The 22,967-nt window shown below is 35.8% G+C and overlaps 1 protein-coding gene across 3 annotated transcripts in view; it reads right to left on the minus strand.

Annotated features, from left to right (window-relative positions):
• Positions 1–1,861: 1,861 nt before the first annotated feature.
• Positions 1,862–22,967, minus strand: part of ERMARD (ER membrane associated RNA degradation) — a 37,628-nt gene continuing 16,522 nt past the window's right edge. For all 3 annotated transcript variants that reach the window (XM_026669494.2, XM_087968286.1, XM_026669493.2), the window contains 13 exons: positions 22,848–22,945; positions 22,440–22,576; positions 19,776–19,890; positions 17,583–17,685; positions 15,446–15,475; positions 14,394–14,462; positions 13,669–13,839; positions 12,352–12,435; positions 10,020–10,093; positions 8,559–8,681; positions 7,499–7,708; positions 6,821–6,934; positions 1,862–5,177 (listed from right to left, as the gene is read on the minus strand). In XM_026669494.2, the coding sequence (XP_026525279.2) occupies positions 4,973–5,177; positions 6,821–6,934; positions 7,499–7,708; positions 8,559–8,681; positions 10,020–10,093; positions 12,352–12,435; positions 13,669–13,839; positions 14,394–14,462; positions 15,446–15,475; positions 17,583–17,685; positions 19,776–19,890; positions 22,440–22,576; positions 22,848–22,945 (1,533 nt within the window). In that variant the 3' untranslated portion in view covers positions 1,862–4,972. The remainder of the gene's footprint in view (positions 5,178–6,820; positions 6,935–7,498; positions 7,709–8,558; positions 8,682–10,019; positions 10,094–12,351; positions 12,436–13,668; positions 13,840–14,393; positions 14,463–15,445; positions 15,476–17,582; positions 17,686–19,775; positions 19,891–22,439; positions 22,577–22,847; positions 22,946–22,967) is intronic.

Genomic DNA, 22,967 nt, shown 5'->3' on the forward strand with positions numbered 1-22,967 from the left:
TTCACAATGCAAGCTATGCAAGCCTTGTGTTCCTGCAGGCCATTTGAGCAGTGCAGCCTTGTGTTCCCATGCAGCCTGCATTAATTGCTTTGGGGGGTGCTTTGGGGTGACATTTCTCTGCAGACCACCAACATTTTCTCGCAGACCACCAGTGGTCCCCGGCCCACTGGTTGGCGACCACTGTACTAGGGCTTTATAAAGTGGTACTAATACTTCACGTGATTTTGATTCTATTCTATATATTAGTACTGCTTTATGAATCCCTAGTGAGACCACACCTGGAATACTGAAACTAATGAGCTAATGAGCTTTTTTTTTTTTACATTCCTCCACTCTTTATACTCAGAGTAGCATCTACATCAGGGATCTCAAAGTCCCGGCTAGATGTGTCACGCACTGGCCACGCCCATGCATGGTTTAGTGATACATCATGTGACACCACCGTGACACCGTGAGTTTGACACCCCGATCTACATGGAAGGAACTTTTTTGGTTGTTGGTTTTATAGAGTTCCTTATGTCTGCATTAGTTTTGACACTTTTCCTTTTTCTCCCCCTCCTCATTTCAACATTTTATTGGTTTTATTGAATTAGCCTATTCTGGCTGAGGATTCCTAGGAATTGAATACCTCTTAAAGTTGCTGAGTTTGAGAAACACTGGTCTAACTGATGCTCAGCCTTTGGATGGATCAATAATTTAAATTATATATTATGTTTCAGTTTGTGATTCTTCCTTCGTGCTAGCCTTTTAGATTGCTTTTTAAACATTTTTTTTTAAAAAGTAAACCAATTCCTCGAATAGGTGGCTTTGGAAAAACAGATCACAAGAAAACAATACTCGAAACTTAAGAGTAAAGCAAGGTAAAATAAGAAATTGTGTGTTGCCATAAAAGTGACTAAGGAGTCAATAAAGAGATGATCCAAACAGAGAAGCCACTAATGTTGGTTGCAGAGAGGTTATAAAGGTTGAGGTGAGATATATGAAAGAAAGACAGAAAAAAAAATCTAAGTTTGTATCTAGGACTTTTGTGAGGATTTCTGGGGTGCTTGTTCTTCAACTCAGTAGTCCTTGATATGACCAGAAATACCTCAGTTGAAATGTTTTTAGTCTTCTCTGGAACTCTTTTGATCCTACATTTTTTTCTCTTGCCAGATGTGTATGTTTGATCCATTCAAAAGCTGCACATTATACTTTCAACGGATTTTAAAAATAGAAGAGTACGAGAGCATGTGTTTTCAGGGTCACCATAGTTATTTTTCGTTATATGACTTTATGACTTGGTTATGACTTGTCTTAAAGATAGGACTAAAACAAATGGGAGCCAAAACTTGTTAATTTTTGTGCAATGATTAAAGAGATGTTTAATTAAAGGCACCAGGTGAGAGGATGATAATATCATACAAAACAGTGCCATGCAGTGTCCTACTGTTGTAGACAGTTTATCCAGTATGCCTCTGTGTACACAGCAGGCTGAAGAGGGAAATATTAACTAAATCACAAGAATTAGATTATTTAGTCTTATCAGCAGATGTGGAAACAGGTTATCTTTCCAAGCAAACACACCTGCTGGCCTTTGTAACACTGAAGCTATGGCATTAGAAAGTATATTGTTGTTCCTTGTTTAAACATTCCAATGAAGAAATTGGGATATATGGCATTATGTCAGCATAGGACAGGGTGCATGCTACTAGGGATGGGGTGCAAAGAAGCAAACTTTTCCACATAAAGATTAAATAGGGAAATTGATAAACTTCTCTGATGGCCGTTTATACCAGTTAGCAACATATTTATGGGAGAAGGAAGAAAATGAGTATTGAAACAACAGAATGGTGGAGTGTGAATCTCACTAAAGTTGCAGCTCTTTCTTTTAATATATCCATTTTATTTCTGCTGTACAATATATATTGAGATGATACATTAGCCAAATTTTTGAACATCAGTTCACATCAGATTCTACCAGCATGATAAAAATGATGATAAATCAAGAGATAAAATTCTCTGAGAGAACCCAGATTGGGAAAAGGTACCAGAAAAACCTCTGCAATGCATAGTTCCTAGATACAGGCAGCCAGTTGTTAACAGATGCTTTGTTAAGTGCATTGAAGGAAATAATAAAATCAGGTATTGTCTCTGTACCATTCAGTGTGAGGTTTAGACCTGTCTCAGCTCCAAATTTTTTAAAAAGTACAAAACAGTATATTGATTTTTTTAGTGTAATCATCTATTATCCAGCTACCCATCTCAGATACCAAAAATGAAAGAGTTCTTGGAAGGCAGAATGGGGATGAATTCTGATTGAGAAATAGTCTTTTAAAGAATTATTTTGGGATTGATCTCCCATTCACCTAACAAAGCTATAAAAATGGAGGCCAAATGAGCCAAATCATCGGATAAAAATACAGATTGGTGTTTGAATTCTCCTAAACTAGGAATCCTTTTATCCAAAAATGACTATTAGGTTGAATGGAAATTAATTTCAAATGTAGAAGGCTCTTCATGAAATCCTAGGTCTAGAAAAGCAATTCTGCACATCTACACACTGGCAATATTTATTCGCCAACCCACAAGCCATTATTCATCACTTGAAAGATACCCTATTTTTATAGCATAAAACTCTAGGGATGCTAGACATGCCATCAATTTAATGGCTATTGTATCTGTAATTGTTCCTTTGGTGCCTCCCCAGAGCAATGTTTATCATATAAGGGGCGTGCATAAGCACACTAACGTGCCTACCGTCCCTGTCCTATTGTTTCTCTTTTATTTTTCTTATATGTATCCATTTCATGTATTCATAACTATGTTTATACTTGTACCTGTTATCTTATGATCGCTTGACAAAATAAATAAATAAAAATAAATAATTCATTTTTTTAAAAAAAGACCCACAATCAAATCTACGGTATTTCTTTACCTGTTCTGTAGCACCTTCATGCCATTTGTTGTGGGCACACCCAACATTACCCAATGCTATAGTATGATCCAGCTTCTCCAAGGATATCAAATGTTCTCCCTCATTTACTTGCAGTCCTGTCAAGAACACCCATACATTTAAAAATGTGATGTCCTATTTTAAATCCTCCCCACGGCAAAGGAGAAAAGGGTTAAAATAGAAGTATTCTAATAACACTGGTTCCAATTAAATAACTATTTGATGGGTTGGTCATAGCTGTAGTGATCAGGTCTGATAAAAACAACCTGATACTATCTTTCAATCTCATATAGATAGTCCTTGGGTTATGATAGCAACCGGGAATGGAACTTCTATTGCTAAGTGATACAGTCATGGAGTGTAATGTCACGTAACCATATTGCTTAATATTGGCAATCATGGCAGCTGTATTAACCCCAGGACCACGCAGGTCATGAAGCAGGATGAAATGGGAGCCTCAAGCAAGGAGCATGGAGGCCAGGAGACTGCTGCAGGAGGATGCATCTACAGAGTGTGGGCAAGCAAGGGGGTGCTGCAAGTGCACACATGCTGGAGATTGTGGGCGAGTGCTATGAAGTATGGGAGTCCTGGGATATCATATCCTAAAGCACAGTTCCTCGGGAGAAAGTGTGATGGGGGTGACTTGCAATCGTCCCTGTCAGCTTTCCTATGGATTTTGCCTATGGGAAGCTGGCAGGGAAGGTTGCAGATGGCCATCACTATGCAAGATGCTGCAACTTTGTAAGTGTGAGCCAGTTGCCAAGCATCTGAATTGCAATCATGTGACTATGGAGATGTTGCAATGGCCAGAACTTTGAGGATCATCGTAAGTACCACCAGAACTTTGAAGGGTCACAGAACTGTTGACGACTACTACTATATTTGATGAGTTCATCTTTAGTTTCAGTTATATGTTAGTGGCTTTCAAGCAGGTGAGAAATCTACATTATAATATCCTTATGAGTACACTTATATAAAGTAGATATAGTTCCACAATAATTAGATGAAAGGATCATCAACTTGGAAAAGGCCATGTAAGCGGAGTCTAACTTTCTATATAGTACAATGATTTTGTTTTGGCAGAGAAAGAGCGCATTATTCGAATGATGGATTCCCAGCATATTTAAGACCAGGAAGAATGCATTTGACAGGAGAATGTTTAGTCCTGCGCTTTTGATATTCCCTTATTTAGAAAGCTATACTTTTTCCTGGGTAAAATGGAGGTAATGTGGTTTCTAACTTTGTACTCTTGTGCTTTTATTTTCTGTTTGATTGTTGTTCTTCAGGTTGTAAAAAAGGGAGTATATGTTGTCCTACACTGCCACCTTGTGTTTAGTTTTCTGGTAAGAAGTTAACTGACATATTACCATAGACATTTTTGTTTTTAATGCAGTCCTCAACTTACAAGGGCAATTGAGACCAGAATTTCCATCGCTAAGCGATGCAGTCATACAAGAACGCTGTGCAAGAGGCACCAGTCAGAAAAAGAATTCCAAAGACTGGTGTAAAAGAATTGTGAGATGTACTATGCACTATGCATACGCCTAGTACAATTCTGACTAGTCAAATTATCACAATGATAATTAAATATTAATCTGAATTCAGAATGAGTTCTGAGAAACAGGCAATAACATTTTCAAACTACAAATCAGAGAATTTTTTAAAAAAAAATAATTTACAAATCACATTTGTAAATATATAATATATATATATATTTGTATATTACTAAAACATATTTATGGTAATATATCTAATATACTTTAGTAAAAATAAAATTGTATTTACAGCAGCAACAATATTGATTTTACTAATGTGGTCAAACCTATTCATTTATCCATCAATCCACCCATTAATCCATTGACCATTACAAACATCCACCCACATCCTACAGAAAAAAGTGGCTTTTCTACAAATTTTATGTTTTTGCAAAGAAAATTCTTTCATACTGGCATCCACACACCGCTGCATTGGAGAACATATGCACATAGTTTTTGCAAATGTTGATCTGCAATAAATTGGGGAGAAAGGAGAAATGCCTCTTTAAGTTAAGCCTATAGAATTCTGATGAGGACTAACGGTATTCTTGGTTTCAGCTAACTGTACAAGCATCAGTTCCCTTCCTAGAAAGGTTCTGATTTTTAGCAATGATTTGTGTGTAAGCACTATGGTTTCATCCCATTTATTTTTTTCTGGACTTGTGTAAGTCACCAAGTTCTCAATATACTGTAAAATCAGTTTGAGGAACCTAGGAGGAAAAACAAAATGAAATTATGTCAATACATTTGATTAAAATTATTTCAAAAACTAAGTTATTTGTAAATCATTTGAAAATGCCCTACCATCATAAATCATTTATGCCATAATAAATCTGGCAAGCTTTTAACTCATTTTTGCTTTTGCTGATAGAGTAATAGACACACACAATACAATTATGCTGGATATTAAGTTAGAAGTTACCTCGATTCATTATAAATGAACCATCATTTCATTTTATGTATTTGGACCAGCTTTCTATTCAAATGAGTACTTACAAAATTAAAACACAATTAAAGCTAAAAACAAATTAAATTACTGTACATTAAAAGACAATTTAAGCTAAAAACAAATTAAATTACTGTACATTAGTTAATAGTTAAATACACTACAAAGGAAATACATCTAAGTAGATTTTATAAACAGTGAAAAAGAGAAGTCCAGTGCAACTCCACAGCTTGGGAGCTACTCAAGACAATACTTTTTCCTTGGTATTATTAGCAAAGTAATGGCCCCAAACTTCCCATAGAAGCTACATGTAGGTGTTGAACTACATGGTTGCATAAGACAGAATCCTATGGAACACCACAGATCAGAAAAATAAGCAATCTGCAAACATGAGACCAGATGATTAATTATAATAGGACCTTGATCACTATACAGAATGTGAAATCCTTAGTTACCCCTAACTGAGAAAACTTTACATGAATAATGAAATCCTGTGGGACAAAAAACCTATGATGCTCCACCAACATGTCTTAGATCAACTCTATTACTTCAAGTAGGCAAAATATTGGGTTAGGGGGTACATAGTACATTAGCTATATTTTTACATTGTCCCAGGCACCCTAATTCAGTAGCCTACACGTAACAGATGGCATATCTGGTTGGCAGGAATAAATTCCTACATAGCATTATCAGTCTGCCCTACTCCCCTGCTGTCTAGTCTAAGTCTGCAGTTCCATAGATGAACGCTCCCTCTTCTTTCTGTCATCCAATCCCAAAAAGGAACAAATATTGGATGTTTCTCAAATGGGGCAACCTTTGTATATATGTAGACTTCAACTCCCAGAATTCCCCATTCAATATGGTCAATGTTAAGCATGCTGGGAGCTGACGTCCACTTAAGTTTAGCTAAAAGAACTACCACTGCCTTCTTAGTCTGCAAATGGAAAATGCGATCAGCTAGCAACTTGCCCACCTCCCTTTCAAATAGTCAGTTTGCAGTTTCTCACTGTATCTTCCCCTGCTGATTAAAATATGTGTAGGACTGCAGTTTGAAATAATGAGTGCCAAGTTCAAATACTACATAAAAAACGGTGGCAGCACTAAATCTGTACCATTTTATAACTTTGAAAATACCATGTTTTATATATACCATGGTTCTAAATCCAATTCAGTCCAAGCAGAATGTATTTTTTTTTTTAAAAAAAAGCAGCAGCAAGAACAACAAATGAAGAAATATATTTCAAATGCAATGATATCCTTAATGTGCATCTTTAGAGACAGAATTCTTTTCAAATATAATGATATAAGAATGCAAATAATTGTAAATTACTGGGAATTATCAGTTAGATGATTATAGATGAAAAAAAAAATCTAATGCTAGAACATTCTGTAAAAAAATATACTCACTTTAAGTACTGTTGATATTCAAAAGTATTTTTTCTGCAAATCATATGAATGTTCGCTAGCTCCAGTGTAATCAAGATTAAAACTAGTTGAAAAACCGGAGACAGAAGTTTGATACTGGAAGGAAAAAAACAAGTAATTAAATATACATCTAAAAACATACACTAAAATAATATTACATGGACCCAAAATAATAAAGTGAAGAAGGGCATCTGGAAAACATATAGTATAAAAAGAGGGAGAAGCAAAATGAATAGCAATTGGCTGGAATACTCCCTTATTTTTTTAAATATTTTAATTAGCTTCTCTTATTAAGCTCACATTCTGTTCCAAATTACCACAAACTTCACCATTTATTAAATCTATACCCCATTTTTCCTCCTAAGAATTTAAGGCACTACTCCTAAGAAAATCAGATTAAAATTTGTTTACCAGCTGAAGACTAGTCAGCATCACAGCTGAGGGAACCCAGATTTCCCTAGCTCTACCCTGATATTCTACTTACATTAACATACTGCTAAATTTGACTCAATTCAACAAGAACCTCTCATGACAACTAAAGGATCAGATCAGTATTATAAATTTGTACTTCTGTACAGTACAGAAATTCCTTTCTTAGTTTATTTTAAAACCACCTTCCATTAAAATTCTCCTTCTCTTTAAAGTAAAGCTACTTCCCACCTTCTTCTCATGCGCAGAAAGTTAAGTCGTTGGCGCGATCTTAGTGACTTGTTTATCCACTGTTCATATCTGGTTTCACAAACTGAAATGACTTGACGCGACACATGATGGCAATGAGTGCTTATCTGGCGAAGCACCACAATGGTTTCCAGGATAGTTCGTGGAGAGAAAAGGGTATGAATGTGCTTGCTACAAAGTTCAATCAACAACCTGAACAGAACAAAAGGTTGCACTAAAATTAGTTATTACTTATGGCAAATATCAGCTGTTTTCTATGAATGTACACAAAGTTATGGGTACTTCCATATTAAATAAATATTTTTCAGGACATCTCTAGTGTAACTATAAGGAATTTGGAAGTATATTTCCATTTTTGTTAAATGCAGCTTCTAATGTCATTCAAATCCAAACTGCAGGTAATTCAATTACAGGTAATAGAGACAAGCCAACTTCAGGCACAGAGCTGAAGAAGCTTCTTGGATGAGAAGTGAAATGTCTTCAAAGGAAAAAAAACGGAAAGTCCAGTTGCCTCTTGAAAAAGCACTTTTGAGATAACCATGACCTGGATGACTGAGAATCTCCAGACACCTCCAGGCACTTTATAATATATGCATGCTAAACAACATAATGGCTGCATTCATATATCATATTAATTTATCCATGGTTTATTGAATAAGCCAGAACTGACTCAATTTCCACAATGTAATGCTAAGGTTTGCATCATGATTTAAAACCAAAATGGTTGGAATGATGTATTATGCAAAACTAAAAATTTGCTTGGATATGATCCAGTAAATATCTGAATGTTGTATTATGATTTTTAACATAAACAAAACTCCAAAGCAAGGGTCTTCGAAATTGGCAAGTTTAAGACTCGTGGATTTCAGTTCCCAGAATTCCTGAGCTAACATGACTGGAGGAGGAATTCTGGGAGTTGAAGACCACAAGTCTTAAAGCTGTCAAGTTTGAAAACCCCTGCTCCAAAGGATGATAAAGCATTAATAGAATAAAATGTGTTCTCATATTTGAAAAAAGGCCTGGAATATCTTATAAAACTTACTTTTCAGTTAGCAGATTGTTTACAGGATCACCTAATAGTGTAACATTCATAGTCAAATAGGGCTGCAGTTGAGACAAAATATCATTGATCATAAGAATACAGGGGGCAGTATCTTTTCCTGACCTAAAAATAAAAATAAGTTGTTACAATAGAAACTCACCCAAGATTTAGTTTTCTTTAAGACATAAATAAGTATTCATTTTACTACAATAAACACTTTACATTCCAACAATGCCCATTTTATATATGGAAAACTGAGCAGAAATATTGCACTGTGAAGGCTGCACTGAGCCTTTGAATTGGCTGGGTCCATGAAATAGTGAATGAATCTGAACAAAAACTAAATTAGATTTAAGTTTTGATTTACACTGAAAAAAAAGATCATTAATATAATTCCTCTCCAAATTTGCATTTAATCTTATTTATCTATCTTTGGGCTACAGTTAAAATCTACAGTTTGATAATGTTTTCTTTCATGTTCTCTGTGGAATGCAGCCAAGGGTTTCAGTGTCTTATACACACCTCAGACTGTTCACCCCTGCCCTACAACAAGTAGGAGAATTGTTCCCTTAAAAAAAGTTATTTCCAGATAATTTAGTATGTATCCCTTATAAAATAAAAGGATTCCTTTAGTCCTCTCTTTCTCTGTATCTTCATTGTGCTTGGCATCTAACTGAGACACACGTATTTCTCCCAGGGTGGTATTTATTGATTTTAAAATAGCCTTCAACTCAGTCTCTAGAGAATGACTGTAGTCCAAATTGGAGTTATCTAGTGACAGACACTTGTAGCCTTGAGAATAACATTTATTGCCAAATAGTGTTTCATATCTACCTGAAAGCAAACTTGTATTCTCGCCCACCAGGAGAACAATCATGAGAATGATTGCATTTGTTAGCATTTTTATCTGATTTGAAGTCCATTCTTCCAGCAGGTCAAGATATTTCCCTTCCAGAGAAATCCTTCAACATGCTGGAAGAACAAATCTCAAATCTGATAATAATGCTAGCAAATGCCATTGTTCTGAGAGGCTCAGAACACTGGTGTTCACTAGATTGTCCTGTCTGGAAGGGCAGAAATGCTGATACGGTATGCTAGGGGAATGGAGCTCAAATCTAATGCTCTATCTGCAACCTTCCCTGCTAGCTTTCCCATTGATTTTCTGGGGAAGAAGGCTCCGGAGATTGCAAATGGTGATCACATTACTGTAGGGCACTTGGCAACCAGTCATAAATATGAACAGGTTGCCAAGAACCCTACATGTCATGGGGAGAGGCTGGCACCATCTTACAATTTGGGTGGAAGTGTTTTTACAAGCCATAAAGACTTGTTTTGAGGCTGTTGAGTCCTCTGTGACTGGTGATGATCATCAATGCAATTATCAAAAAAATAAATTCTTCAACTATTTATTTCAATCCCATGGTTATAACTCCAAGAAGGGAAGGAGGAAAAAGGTATTACCCTGAAATTTCTTGCTCTTTAAGCCCCATAGGAAAATCTGGCCAAGAGGTGATACTTTTTATGCAGTTCAGTATCTAGAAAGAAAAACAAAAATTACAGAACAACCTAACTATCCTACTTTCATTAAACTAATGATTCAAGAAATTCCCAGTGTCTCAAACATGTTGCATTGCAGGGCCTCGAAATCAGCAAAGATGTAATCAAAGCCATCTTTAGCATAAGTTAAAAGCTATTGCAATTGCTTGTTCTAATTCTGCCTTCTCTTACTAAGAACGTTGCCTGACTACAGATCAACACATCTTCTGAAATGGAACTCACAAGCAATATAGATCTACACCTGATTAAATTTCTGTGGCTGTCTATAATTTCAATAAAACCTCAGGTGCTTTCTGTCAAATATTCACTTAACATGCTGGACTGGTACTGATGATGTTAACCTAGTTTGGATAATGAAACGTCTGCAAGAAAACAACCAAGGTCAGAGAACACTAAGGACCATTCATGCTGGGTTGTTTTATATGTGCAAATCTCACACTTTCATCAACATGATTTAAAGCAATATTAATTAATATGTCTATTCAATTTAATAATATTCAATTTATTTTAATTGAATATTACACTAAATTCAATTTATAACATTTTATTATTTTATTCAATGTAAAGCTGCTGGTATACAGGTGAAACTCAAAAAATTAAAATATCGTGCAAAAAGTTCATTTATTTCAGTGATGCAACTTAAAAGGTGAAACTAATATGTCAGATAGACTCATTACATGCAAAGCAAGATAGTTCAAGCCGTGATTTGTCATAATTGAGATGATTATGGCTTACAGCTCATGAAAACCTCAAATCCACAATCTCAGAAAATTAGAATATTACATACAATCAATAAAACAAGGATTGTACATAGAACAATATCGGACCTCTGAAAAGTATAAGCGTGCATATGTACTCAGTACTTGGTTTGGGCCCCTTTTGCAGCAATTACTGCCTCAATGCGGCGTGGCACGGAAGCTATCAGCCTGTGGCACTGCTGAGGTATTATGGAAGACCAGGATGCTTCAATAGCGGCCTTCAGCTCTTCTGCATTGTTCGGTCCCATGTCTCTCATCTTTCTCTTGGCAATGCCCCATAGATTCTCTATGGGGTTCAGGTCAGGCGAGTTTGCTGGCCAATCAAGCACAGTAATCCCATGGTCATTGAACCAGGTTTTGGTGCTTTGGGCAGTGTGGGCAGGTGCCAAGTTCTGCTGGAAAATGAAGTCAGCATCCCCATAAAGCTTGTCTGCAGAAGGAAGCATGAAGTGCTCCAAAATCTCCTGGTAGATGGCTGCATTGACCCTGGACTTAATGAAGCACAGTGGACCAACACCAGCAGATGACATGGCTCCCCAAATCAACACAGACTGTGGAAACTTCACACTGGATTTCAAGCATCTTGTAGTGTGTGCCTCTCCATTCTTCCTCCAGACTCTGGGTCCTTGGTTTCCAAATGAGATGCAAAAGTTGCTCTCACCAGAAAAGGGGACTCTGGACCACTGAGCAACAGACCGGTTCTGTTTTTCTTTAGCCCAGGTAAGACACTTCTGACATTGTTTGTTGTTCAGGAGCAGCTTGACAAGAGGTATATGACATTTGAAGCCCATGTCCAGGATCCGTCTGTGTGTGGTGGCTCTTGATGCACTGACTCCAGCCTCAGTCCACTCCTTGTGAAAGTCCCCAACACTTTTGAATGGCCTTTTCCTGACAATCCTCTCCAGGCTGCGGTCATTCCTGCTGCTTGTGCACCTTTTTCTTCCACACTTTTCCCTTCCACATAACTTTCTATTAATGTGCTTTGATACAGCACTTTGGGAACATCCAACTTCTTTTGCAATTACTTTTTGAGGCTTTCCCTCCTTATGGAGGGTGTCAGTGATGGTTTCCTGCACAACTGTCAGGTCAGCAGTCTTTCCCATGATTGTGATTCCTACTGAACCAGAATGAGACCATTTAAAGGCTCAGGAACCCTTTGCAGGTGTTATGGCTTAATTAGCTGATTAGAGTGGGACACTTTGAGCCTAGAATATTGAACCTTTTCACAATATTCTATATTTTCTGAGATTGTGGATTTGGGGTTTTCATGAGCTGTAAGCCATAATTATCTCAATTATGACAAATCACAGCTTGAACTATCTTGCTTTGCATGTAATGAGTCTATCTCATATATTAGTTTCACCTTTTAAGTTGCATTACTGAAATAAATAAACTTTTGCACGATATTCTAATTTTTCGAGTTTCACCTGTAAATTCAATACACAACAGCAACAATGGGAAAAAAGACTACTACATACCTGTTTCTTAAGCTGAGTTATTGGATGAAACTTGGTACAGTAATTATTTGCACAGGTCATTAACAGTTTTAAGGATTTGTGTTCCTGGTTTAAAGACATATTAAAGTAAGTGATAAAAAACAAAGAGATTTCAATCTTATTTCAAGCATTTTCGCAAATAAATTCCTGCTGAAATTAAGGGCAATGCACTGGTTTATTACAAAATAAAAGTACCAAGATACTCCCTCCCCCCATTTGTGCAATTGTTTGTTGAAACAATCCTCAAAAAGATAGAGATGAGAATTTTAAAGAATAAAAGGCATCCTATTGTGATTTGCAAGGATAGAAAGGTATTTATACAGTGAATAGTTAATAGTTAAACTAGTTATGTTTACTTTTCTTTTCTTTTTTTGCCTTCAATTTCTTTTGATTGCTACTTTCTACTCTTTTTCTGAACTTTACATGTCATTGCTCATGCTCAAATGCAACAGCAGAGTGGTATATGCATATAAAATATTTCCTTTTCTTTTTCTTATGCCTAGTATAAGAATTATTCCTTAGTTTCTTGGCTTATTATTTCATACTCCTTTTCTCACTTTGCATAACACTGATAACCTTGAAAGGGAATAGTGTGATGAATATTAAGTATTACATACATATGCATACCTGATGTGACAACATCTCTGAAGTCTAAATAAATAAGCTAATAAGGATAATAGAAACTAGGAAGGGGAATAAATGTAGTCTCATTGCCTCCCTCTTTAAAAATCCATATAAAAAGACAAATAACTGAATTTCCTTCTGGCTTTATTCCTCTATGTTACATTAAATGATATTCAGGATAGAAATTTCCCCTTCAGAAATAATTTTTCAGGGAATGTGGTAAACAAGTGGCCATCCAAAAATTAGGACTAACAGGTAGGCCACTTGGTTGCTCTGACTCCATAAAGATAGATTTACAAATGCTATGCTATATGGAACAGGGAGACAATGTACTCTAAATACAAAAACATTTGGATTAGAAAGTTACAACAGCGTGATTTTAATGTACAGGTAGTCCTCAACTTATGGCTAAAATTGAGCACAAGATTTATGCTGTTCAGTGAGAAATGCATTGAGTTTTGTCCCATTTTACAACTTTTCTTGCCAAATGTTAAAGTGAATCCCAATGTACATCACGTGACCATGAGGATGCTGCAATTGTCATAAAGTGTGAAAAATTGTCATACGTCACTGTTTTCAGTGCCATTGTAACTTCAAACAGTCACTAATTGAATGGTTGTAAGTCAAGGACTACCTCTATTTCTAAAATTTAAAGTAAGTTGGCATGTTCCTTACCTTAATGGAAGTCAAGTCATCCTGTGAAAATCTGCAGAGGAGTGTAATAGAAAATGAAAGCATGGAATTTGCTATTTCTCTTGGGAAGCAATATAAGTTGATTTCTCCATGGCTCAGATGGTCTCTGACACGTGGGCCTTCTTGATGGTTCAAAAAATCCCAAAGAAATTCCTGCCAAATGTGCCAATAAGATGATTTTTTTTCTTCTTCTTATCACTTGATCTACTGCAAATATTCCGGTTGTTTACAATCATGCACCAAAGAAAACTTTGGGGGAAGTCAAAACCCAACCCAAAATAGCAACCCTTACTTGTCATTTTTTGCAATAGCTGGAAAGAAACCACTTAAATCATTTTCCTTCTTTGATAATGAAAACTGAATGCCAAATTCTGTATATGTGTAACATTCTTACATGTCCATAACTGGACTGTGTTTTTTTTTAAAAAAAATGGTGGCCTAGTAAGGTAATATGTAATTCCTCCCCCAATCTAAAAAGCCTGAATGCTGCATATGAATACAGAAATCTATGTAGTTTCCTGTCTTCCAAGTAAGACTGACTAAAGATAACACTGCATTATACACTGAAATTATATTAATGACTATTTAGATCTATAAAGCCAACTAGGCTTATTGTCAGAAACATGTACAGAGCATGAATTTGTGAACCTAGAAGCATTCAGCATTCCCAGCTGAAACACAAAAACCCCCAAAGTTAATTACATTACCATTGCTGATTCACCAAGGACTATGGGGAGCTGATTCATTTCTTCGTTATTCAACTGTTTTGCTAGTATCTACATAGGAAAAATAAGGGATGTGAAATACATTTAAAAATGAATGAAACAGGTTTTAATTTAATAACTCTGCAAACTTATTTAAGGAAAATCAGGCAGAATTATTGACTATGTTCTGGCCTTTGCAACATTTGCTCATATTTTTGCTATATCTTTCTTGCAAATATTAGATTCTTCTAGGACTTGACAATGCAAAATAGTACATCCTGGTTTCATCCTTACAAAATGGTCAGGGAACAATGTACGTGTTGATATTTCACTTTATTGTTTGCTTCTGCTCAGAACAATATGGTTTATAATATTCCAAGATGCATATTCCAACATATGGAACAATACATGGCATGCATCTTTTTCTTGGTGGAATGTAGGTCACAGCACGTTGGTTAAATAAGATAATAAGTTTCTGAATACAGAACCCAGATTACACTGAAGAGGTTGAACAGATTTGGAGATGTGGGATGGGCAGCACATAAATTTAATAAATATATAAAATATATTGAAATTGGTCAAATTAATAGACTCTAAAGAAAACAGTAGTCTAGTATAGCCTTTATATGGGACCACAAAAAAATATACTTCTCTGGCAAGCACTGTATTCCCTCCCAAGTTAAGATGAGCAAGGAGTAACATACTGCCTTCTACACCATAAATATTAAATACCCAATCTTGGATATTAAACCAGATAATTCTAACTCTACTGAATATTACTGATTAGGAACTAATTTGGACCTATCAAAGGACACATTGTTATAATTGTATGTTTTTTTCCTCCCCATTTATGGAATGGTTTCTACTTTTCTTCTAATAAGAAACACAGACTGTTATAGTAATATAAAGCTTAATAATCCCTAGAATATATTTTTTTAAAAGCCTTCACTGAACATCCCATATTGTAATTTTAGCTAATTTTAGCATGCCAAGTTTAAAAGAATATTTGACTAGCACTTTATCAAATAAGTCAAAGAATCTTATAAAGAACTTACTTCATCAAAAGTTGTATACAGAGAAGATGACTAGAATATAATGAAAGAAAAATATTACTATTTCTAACATTTCATTTCCAGAATAAAACCTACTTTATATATAATTGGAAATAATATTTGTAGAGGCTAGAATGTGGTCATGCATTTCTATACAGCTTTCTGACATTAAGTAATAAAAACAGTTTTGTTCACTGCCTTGTGTTACTTGTAAAAGTAATAAAGGCGGGATAAAAATATAATAATAATAACAATAACAACAATAATAATAATAGCCAAGCTGCATAGAAATACTGTGTCAGTAACAAATAAGTTTTTTTTCTGGGAACAATACAACCTGCATAATATTGAAAGTAGTTGCTAACTTCTCCTTTCTCTCTAAGACAATACAGAGGACTAAAATCTATATTCACCTGGTCACTTCTCCATCTCAAATATGCTAAAGCTGCAATGTTGTGGGTTCCTTACGACTGTAAAACTGTTTGAAAATTTCTTCACCAAAGCCAGAGACAAACATTGAAGAAAAATGAAGATTGAGATTCCATCTCCCAGTTCTTATGGAATCTTTTCAGCCCTATTTCTCTAGAATAAGATTTCCGAAACTTGGCAACTTCCTGATATGCAGACTTACTTACCTAAAATTCCTGAGTCAGCATGGTGATTGTGTATGCCCTGAAATTTTTCAAAGCTGGAAAACACTACTGTAGAGTAATATATGGATAGATTTGGGAATATTCTGTTTGTACGTACATTGACAGAGGCTGGAATCCTGTACATCTTGAGGTTCTAAGACAGGGGTGTCAAACTTGAGATGACACATTGTCATCATGTGACGTATCACAACTTTTTCCCCTTCGCTAAACTGGGGTGGGCGTGGCCAGTGCATGACACATCTGGCCTGCGGACCACGAGTTTGACACCCTTGTTGTAAGATGTCTACAGAATTGGAAGAGAATCATACCACCCCATATGGGTTTCTTTCATGCTCTTAATGGAGACAGCAATTAAAAAAAGAGTGGGGATATTTTTAAAATGCCTCCTGTTTTTATTATGACTTTTGGGCTTTATACTGGTTGAGTTTTTAATTTATTGGGGTGGTGGATCCAAAATTGTTCATTTTTTCTGGACTGCGCTTATCTGCATTGATGATTCTCCACCTATATTGTACCCTGAGTATAACGAATACATACCGGTTGTATTAAATAAAAACCTATTTTATTATGAACTTGGAACAACCAACCACATTCGTTTTGAATGGATTGTATTCTAATTGACTAAAACTTGAAATATTTTCAGCATTCTGCCCTAAGGAATAATATGTGAAATATTATTTGTCTATCCTGCGTTTTACACAAATCATAACTTGCAGGAAGAAAGCAGAAAAGTTGATAATAAACAATTTTAGGAATGCAGCAAGGTGCCTAAAGTATTTATTTTATATTTTATTTATTTATATATGCATGCCTTTGAGATGGTATTTATTTTTGGCAACTGCCTGGACAGGTCCTTGTAGTTTTCTTGGTAAGATTTCTGAAGTGGCTTGCCATTGCCTGCTTCATAGGACTGAGAGAGAATGACTGGCCCCAAGGTTCAGCTTTCAGCAAAAATTGTAAGTTAAAACAGGATACTAATGCCCTTCAAGGAGGCAGACAGGTATAATTATGTAAATTATGGTGTATGGTATTTGTTTGTAAATGAAGAGTAACTCAAAGTTATTTCTTTTGCACATTGTGACGTACTGCACTAGAACAGGATGTGCAAAAAGGAGGGAAACATGTAATTCTAACATTAAAATGTGCCTTAGCAATGAGCCACATTTTACACTTCACTGAGCAGTTAAGGGGAACAATAATTGAACAGATTCAAATTACATTCATGTACAGATTGATGAGAGAAAATGTCTCAAATGCCAGTAGGCATATTTTTACTGGGTAAAAACGTAATGTGTTACATAAATTCCTTTGTCAAAGGGGATTATGGAGCAAAGACCTATAAATAACTTAAGCAATTTAAACAATGGTATCAACATAAAAGCATTCATTTATAAAGACTAATCTGAAATATAGTGTGTATAATTTTCAACAAATTTCAATGTTTTTTTAAAAAAAACATATGGATAACAATAGATAAAAATATTTACCTCAGCTGTCATTAGTCTGCTTGGACATTTATTAACTGCTGTAAAGAGTACTCTAAGCCCACCTTCCAGCTGAGGAAGTAGCAAAATGACACAATCTGCATACCTGAAATAAATATTGAGCAGCACATGTTGTTCTTACTTTATACAGAACTTTTTAAAAACTATTCAGATGCCATAACCTGTGATAATAGGGAATCTTACTGTGCTTGGAACATACTGTTAATTGGTCAGTGAATGGGGTAGTCCTTAGATTCTACCAAACAACAGTACCTTATGGAATGCAGAATGGGACAACTTGCTGTAGCTGACTGGCCATGACTAAATTGCCATGGCTGATTCGCCGAGGAGCACCTCACTGTGGGATAAGCCCTGGCCCACTTGCCATGGCTGACTTGTCCTGGGAAAATGTTATAATGGGTCTTGTCCCAGCCGACTTGCCATGGCCAACTTGACATGAGATAAGCCCCAGCCAACTTGCCACAGTTAACTCATCCCAGGACAAGGGCATAATGGGTCTCCACCTGGTTAACACAATGTGGCCAGTTCGATGCAGGACAACATACCGCAGCCTCAAGACAACTTGCTGTGGGACAAGCCCCAGCCGACTCTCTGCAGCCGACTCGCCCCGAGACAATGATATAATGGATGTGCAACTCTGAATAAAAGCTCCAGCAGGCATCTCTTCTGAAAATAACTACAAATCTCCAACATACACTAATCACAGACCATTCAGGCTGAAAAAAAAAAAAGCAGAAGGTGGTTTTTATATAGATCAAAATGTAAACAAACAGTCAAATTATCTGAAAATTAATTTTATTTGGCCTGGGAGCCATTATACAGCTCCCTTAATTTGGTTTCCTTTTTTAAAATAACACCAATGAATAGACAGGGCAGGTATTCTATAGAAAAGAAGACACTGCCACTTCTTTTTTGCCTAATTAACAGTGCTAGCCATGATTATGCCTTTTGTTTTGATGTTCCATAGAACATTTTTATTATATTGATACAAACCCTTTCTTTGTGACTGGGATATGCACAATACAAAGATAAATGGGCTAAACTTATTGAGGATGGATTGCCAATGAACACTGAAAACAAGGAGAGAGAGAAAAAAAGGAAAATATGGCCTAATGAAATATTGGGGAGGAAAAACATTCAACAAATATTGAATATTTATTAATATTGGAAATTAAATATTTCCAAGCTGCTGTTGATCAAATGCAGATAGTAGTGGCAAGTATCAAATTGGATGGATTACAGCAGAACCATTTCTGATCTGAAGGTGGTTTAGAAGAAAGGGCTATAATAGTAGGTTAGAAACACCCTATCCATTTTTCCTAATAAATGCATTTTATGTATAATTATAATATATGTCCAATAACCAGTCCTGGAATGAAACTCATCTGCCAACTTAATTGGGTTCCACACATGAGGTTCAAGTTGAGAAATCACCTTGCCTACCCCAACCAGATACTAATTCAAGGAGGCCCTATCATGACTTGATAATCACTAGTCTCTTAATTTCCAATCACTTTTCCTTTCCTTAATTTGATAGGCATCTTGAAGTCTGCTGGCTTTCATTCCAAGGAACAATACATATATGCATACATATAAAATATACACTGCAACACATATTGGACTAGTTCCTGGTGATGCATTACTTTATTGTGATCAGAACCTCCTTTGTAGATGGACAGAGAAATTCCTCCCACTTTCATAAGCAAGATTAGAAAACTGAACATTTCTATTGTTTTGATGTAGCACATGTTCAGGGAAGTGTTCTCTTGTCATCACACTGATCCTCTTGCTTGATTACAGTTGCCTTTGTTACTTGTTGACTCAAATACACCTCATAGTTTTTCAATACTTAGGGGGATGAATGTATCATCTCCTCTGCTGATATTCAGCAAAAGGTGCATGGATGGGGAATAAAAGCTTCCTCCTGTTGTGTTAAATAGGTAGTTATCCCGTGTTGAATTGACTGCGGAAAGTTGTCCTGCATCAAGTCGGCTGGGATGAATTAGTCAGGACGTGTTGTCCTAGATCCTATGGAATCTTATGCCAAAGATTGCAAGGAATGACAACTTATGGGCAATAGGTAAATGACCTCTAATAAATTATTCCCTACATTCCAATTACATTAAACTACTTTTCAACTGCTTAAAAAAGATTAAAATACATTAACATTGTTACCTTGCCTGCTGGAATGAAGTTATTGCAGCAATCCAAAAAGGGATCATAGTCTTTAGCACAATATTAGATTTTGTTACTAATTCCTCAGCCAATGACAAGAGTTCTTGATTCAGATCTGTAAAACAGAAGAGAGGAACTTGCACTGACACTGAACTTTTGTTGCATTATAAAAAAAAAATATTGTGGAGAAAAATTATAATTAAAATCTATGGTATTAAGATAATCTTCAAATGCCAAATCTAGTGCATCTTTACTGATTTTTTACATTTTCAAAGATTTTCCTACAGCAGAAACACATTAAAAAAACCAAAGCAAAGCATTCCTTATTTGAATCATTTTATCTTATTTTACCCCTCCTTCTCACAAAGATGTTCCCAGAGGCTGAATAGAAATAAGACCATACTATCTCCCATATTGCCACCTCTTACAATACTAAACACAGTATCAATAGTAGGGACCTTCAAATTTCTAGATTTTATCATATCACGAGACCTAAAATGGACACCTAACATCAAAAACATCATCAAAAAAGTACAACAAAGAATGTTCTTTCTGCGCCAACTCAGAAAGCTCAAACTGCCCAAGGAGCTGCTGATCCAGTTCTACAGAGGAATTATTGAGTCTATCATCTGCACCTCTATAACTGTCTGGTTTGGTTCTGCAACCCAACAGGACAGTCACAAACTTCAGAGAGTAATTAGGACTGCAGAAAAAACAATTACTACCAACCTGCCTTCAATCATGGACCTGTATACTGCACGAGTCAAAGAGAGCTGTGAAAATATTTAGTCTTAGAGACCTCTCACAACCTGGACATAAACTATTTCAACTCCTACCCTCGAAACGATGCTATAGAGCACTGAACACCAGAACAACTAGACACAAGGACAGTTTTTTCCCGAACGCCATCCATCACACTGCTAAACAAATAATTCCCTCAACACTGTCCAACTATTTACAAAGTCTGCACTACTATTACTATTAATCTTTTCGTCACTCCTTATCACCCATCCTCTCCCACTTGTGATTATATGACTGTAACCTCGTCGCTTGTATCCTTACGATTTATATTGACTGTTTTCTAGTATGATTTGATTGCTTATTGTACCCTTCGGCAGATGAGATTCTGCCGAAACATTGCTACAACTTTAAAAGCACAACTATAATGATGTGGGAAAATACCCGAACAAAGCTGAATACTATATATATATATATATATATATATATATATATATATATATATATATATATATATATTTATTTCATTTGCCAATTGTTTACAAGATAATAAGTATAAATGTATACATAGTTGTGAATACATGAAATGGTTACATATAAGAAAAATAAAAGAATAAGAGAAACAATAGGACAGGGACGGTAGGCACGTTGGTGCGCTTTATGCACGCCCCTACAGACCTCTTAGGAAAGGGGTGAGGTCAATAGTAGACAGTCTAAGGTTAAAGTTTTTGGGGTTTGGGGAAGAAACTACAGAGTCGGGTAGAGTATTCCAGACATTGACCACTCTATTGCTGAAGTCGTATTTCCTGCAATCAAGTTTGGTGCGGTTTACTTTGAGTTTGTATCTATTGTGTGCTCTTGTGTTGTTATGGTTGAAGCTGAAGTATTCATTGACAGGTAGGACATTGCAATGTATGATTTTATATACCATGCTTAAGTCAGACCGAAGACGGCGTAATTCAAGGTTTTCTAGTTCTAGAATTTCAAGTCTGGTGGCATAAGGTATTCTACAGCGAGTAGAGGAGTGGAGAACTCTTCTTGTGAAATATTTCTGGACTTTCTCAATTGTGCTAATATCAGATACGTAGTGTGGGTTCCAGACTGATGAACTGTATTCGAGTATTGGTCTAGCAAATGTTTTGTATGCTCTGGTTAGTAGTGTGATATTATCAGAGAAAAAACTTCGTAGGATTAGGTTAACAACTCTTAATGCCTTTTTGGCTATGTAGTTGCAGTGGGCTCTAGCACTTAGATCATTAGAGGTGAGTATTCCCAGGTCCTTTACAGAGCTTGGGTCATCAACAAGATCTTGACTATTCAGCTTGTATTTTATTTTCTGATTTTTTTTGCCAATATGTAAGACAGAGCATTTATTTGTTGAGATTTGAAGTTGCCATTTGTTTGACCATTCGGATACATAGTCAAGATCTTTTTGTAGGGTAGCAGTATTGTCTGTGGTATTGAACAGCTTTACATCATCAGCGAAGAGAACGCAATTGCTCTTAATATGATCACAGAGGTCGTTTATGTAGAGTATGAAGAGAGTTGGTCCTAGAACACTGCCTTGGGGAACACCACTATTGACAGGTATATATATATATATATATATATATATATATATATATATATATATAGATAGATAGATAGATAGATAGATAGATAGATAGATAGATAGATAGATAGATAGATAGATAGATAGATAGATAGATAGATAGATAGATAGATAGAGAGAGAGAGAGAGAGAGAGAGAGAGAGAGAGAGAGAGAGAGAGAGAGAGAGAGAGAGACAGAGAGAGAGACACAGAGACACACAGAGAGAGAGAGAGAGACAGAGAGACACACACAGAGAGAGAGGGAGGGAGAGAGAGAGAGATTTCAAGATGATAGCTATGAATCATCTTCAAAAGTAAACCATGAAAACAAATACCTGGAAATATATGTAGCTCTTTCAAGTGAATGAAAGATACATAGGGTCGATGAATTAAAGCAGAGTGAGCCTGAAGGCAGTAATTATTAAGCAGTTGCCCCAATCCAGCGGTTAAAAAAAGTAGCATGGAGAAATATCTATGGAAAATAAGATATACAATGCAGTAGAAAATGTAACCACATCAATCTTTCCCAAAGAATAAAGTTAAAATAAATATTCAAATGTCTTAAAATAGAAGTATTCATAAAAATATAAATTACAATCCTTCACAATTAATTACTGGCATCTCATTTAGATATGAATAGTCTATTCCTTTCCAAATTAATATATCTTCCTTCAATTATTGTTCAATTATGTTTCTAACTCTGTAGCAACTAGAACAAAAGAATCACAATTAATTTTACTTACTTGACAGGAATCTCTTTAGCTGACACAAATCCGTGCCACAAAATATTACGAAGATTTAGACTATCTGGAGACCCAATGAACACCTTCAGAACATCCATCTAATTTGAACAAAAAGTAAAT

Source organism: Notechis scutatus, chromosome 1 (genome assembly GCF_049901735.1).
Source record: "Notechis scutatus isolate UNSWTSFEM ecotype Mainland chromosome 1, rNotScu1.2, whole genome shotgun sequence".
Taxonomy (NCBI): domain Eukaryota; kingdom Metazoa; phylum Chordata; class Lepidosauria; order Squamata; family Elapidae; genus Notechis; species Notechis scutatus.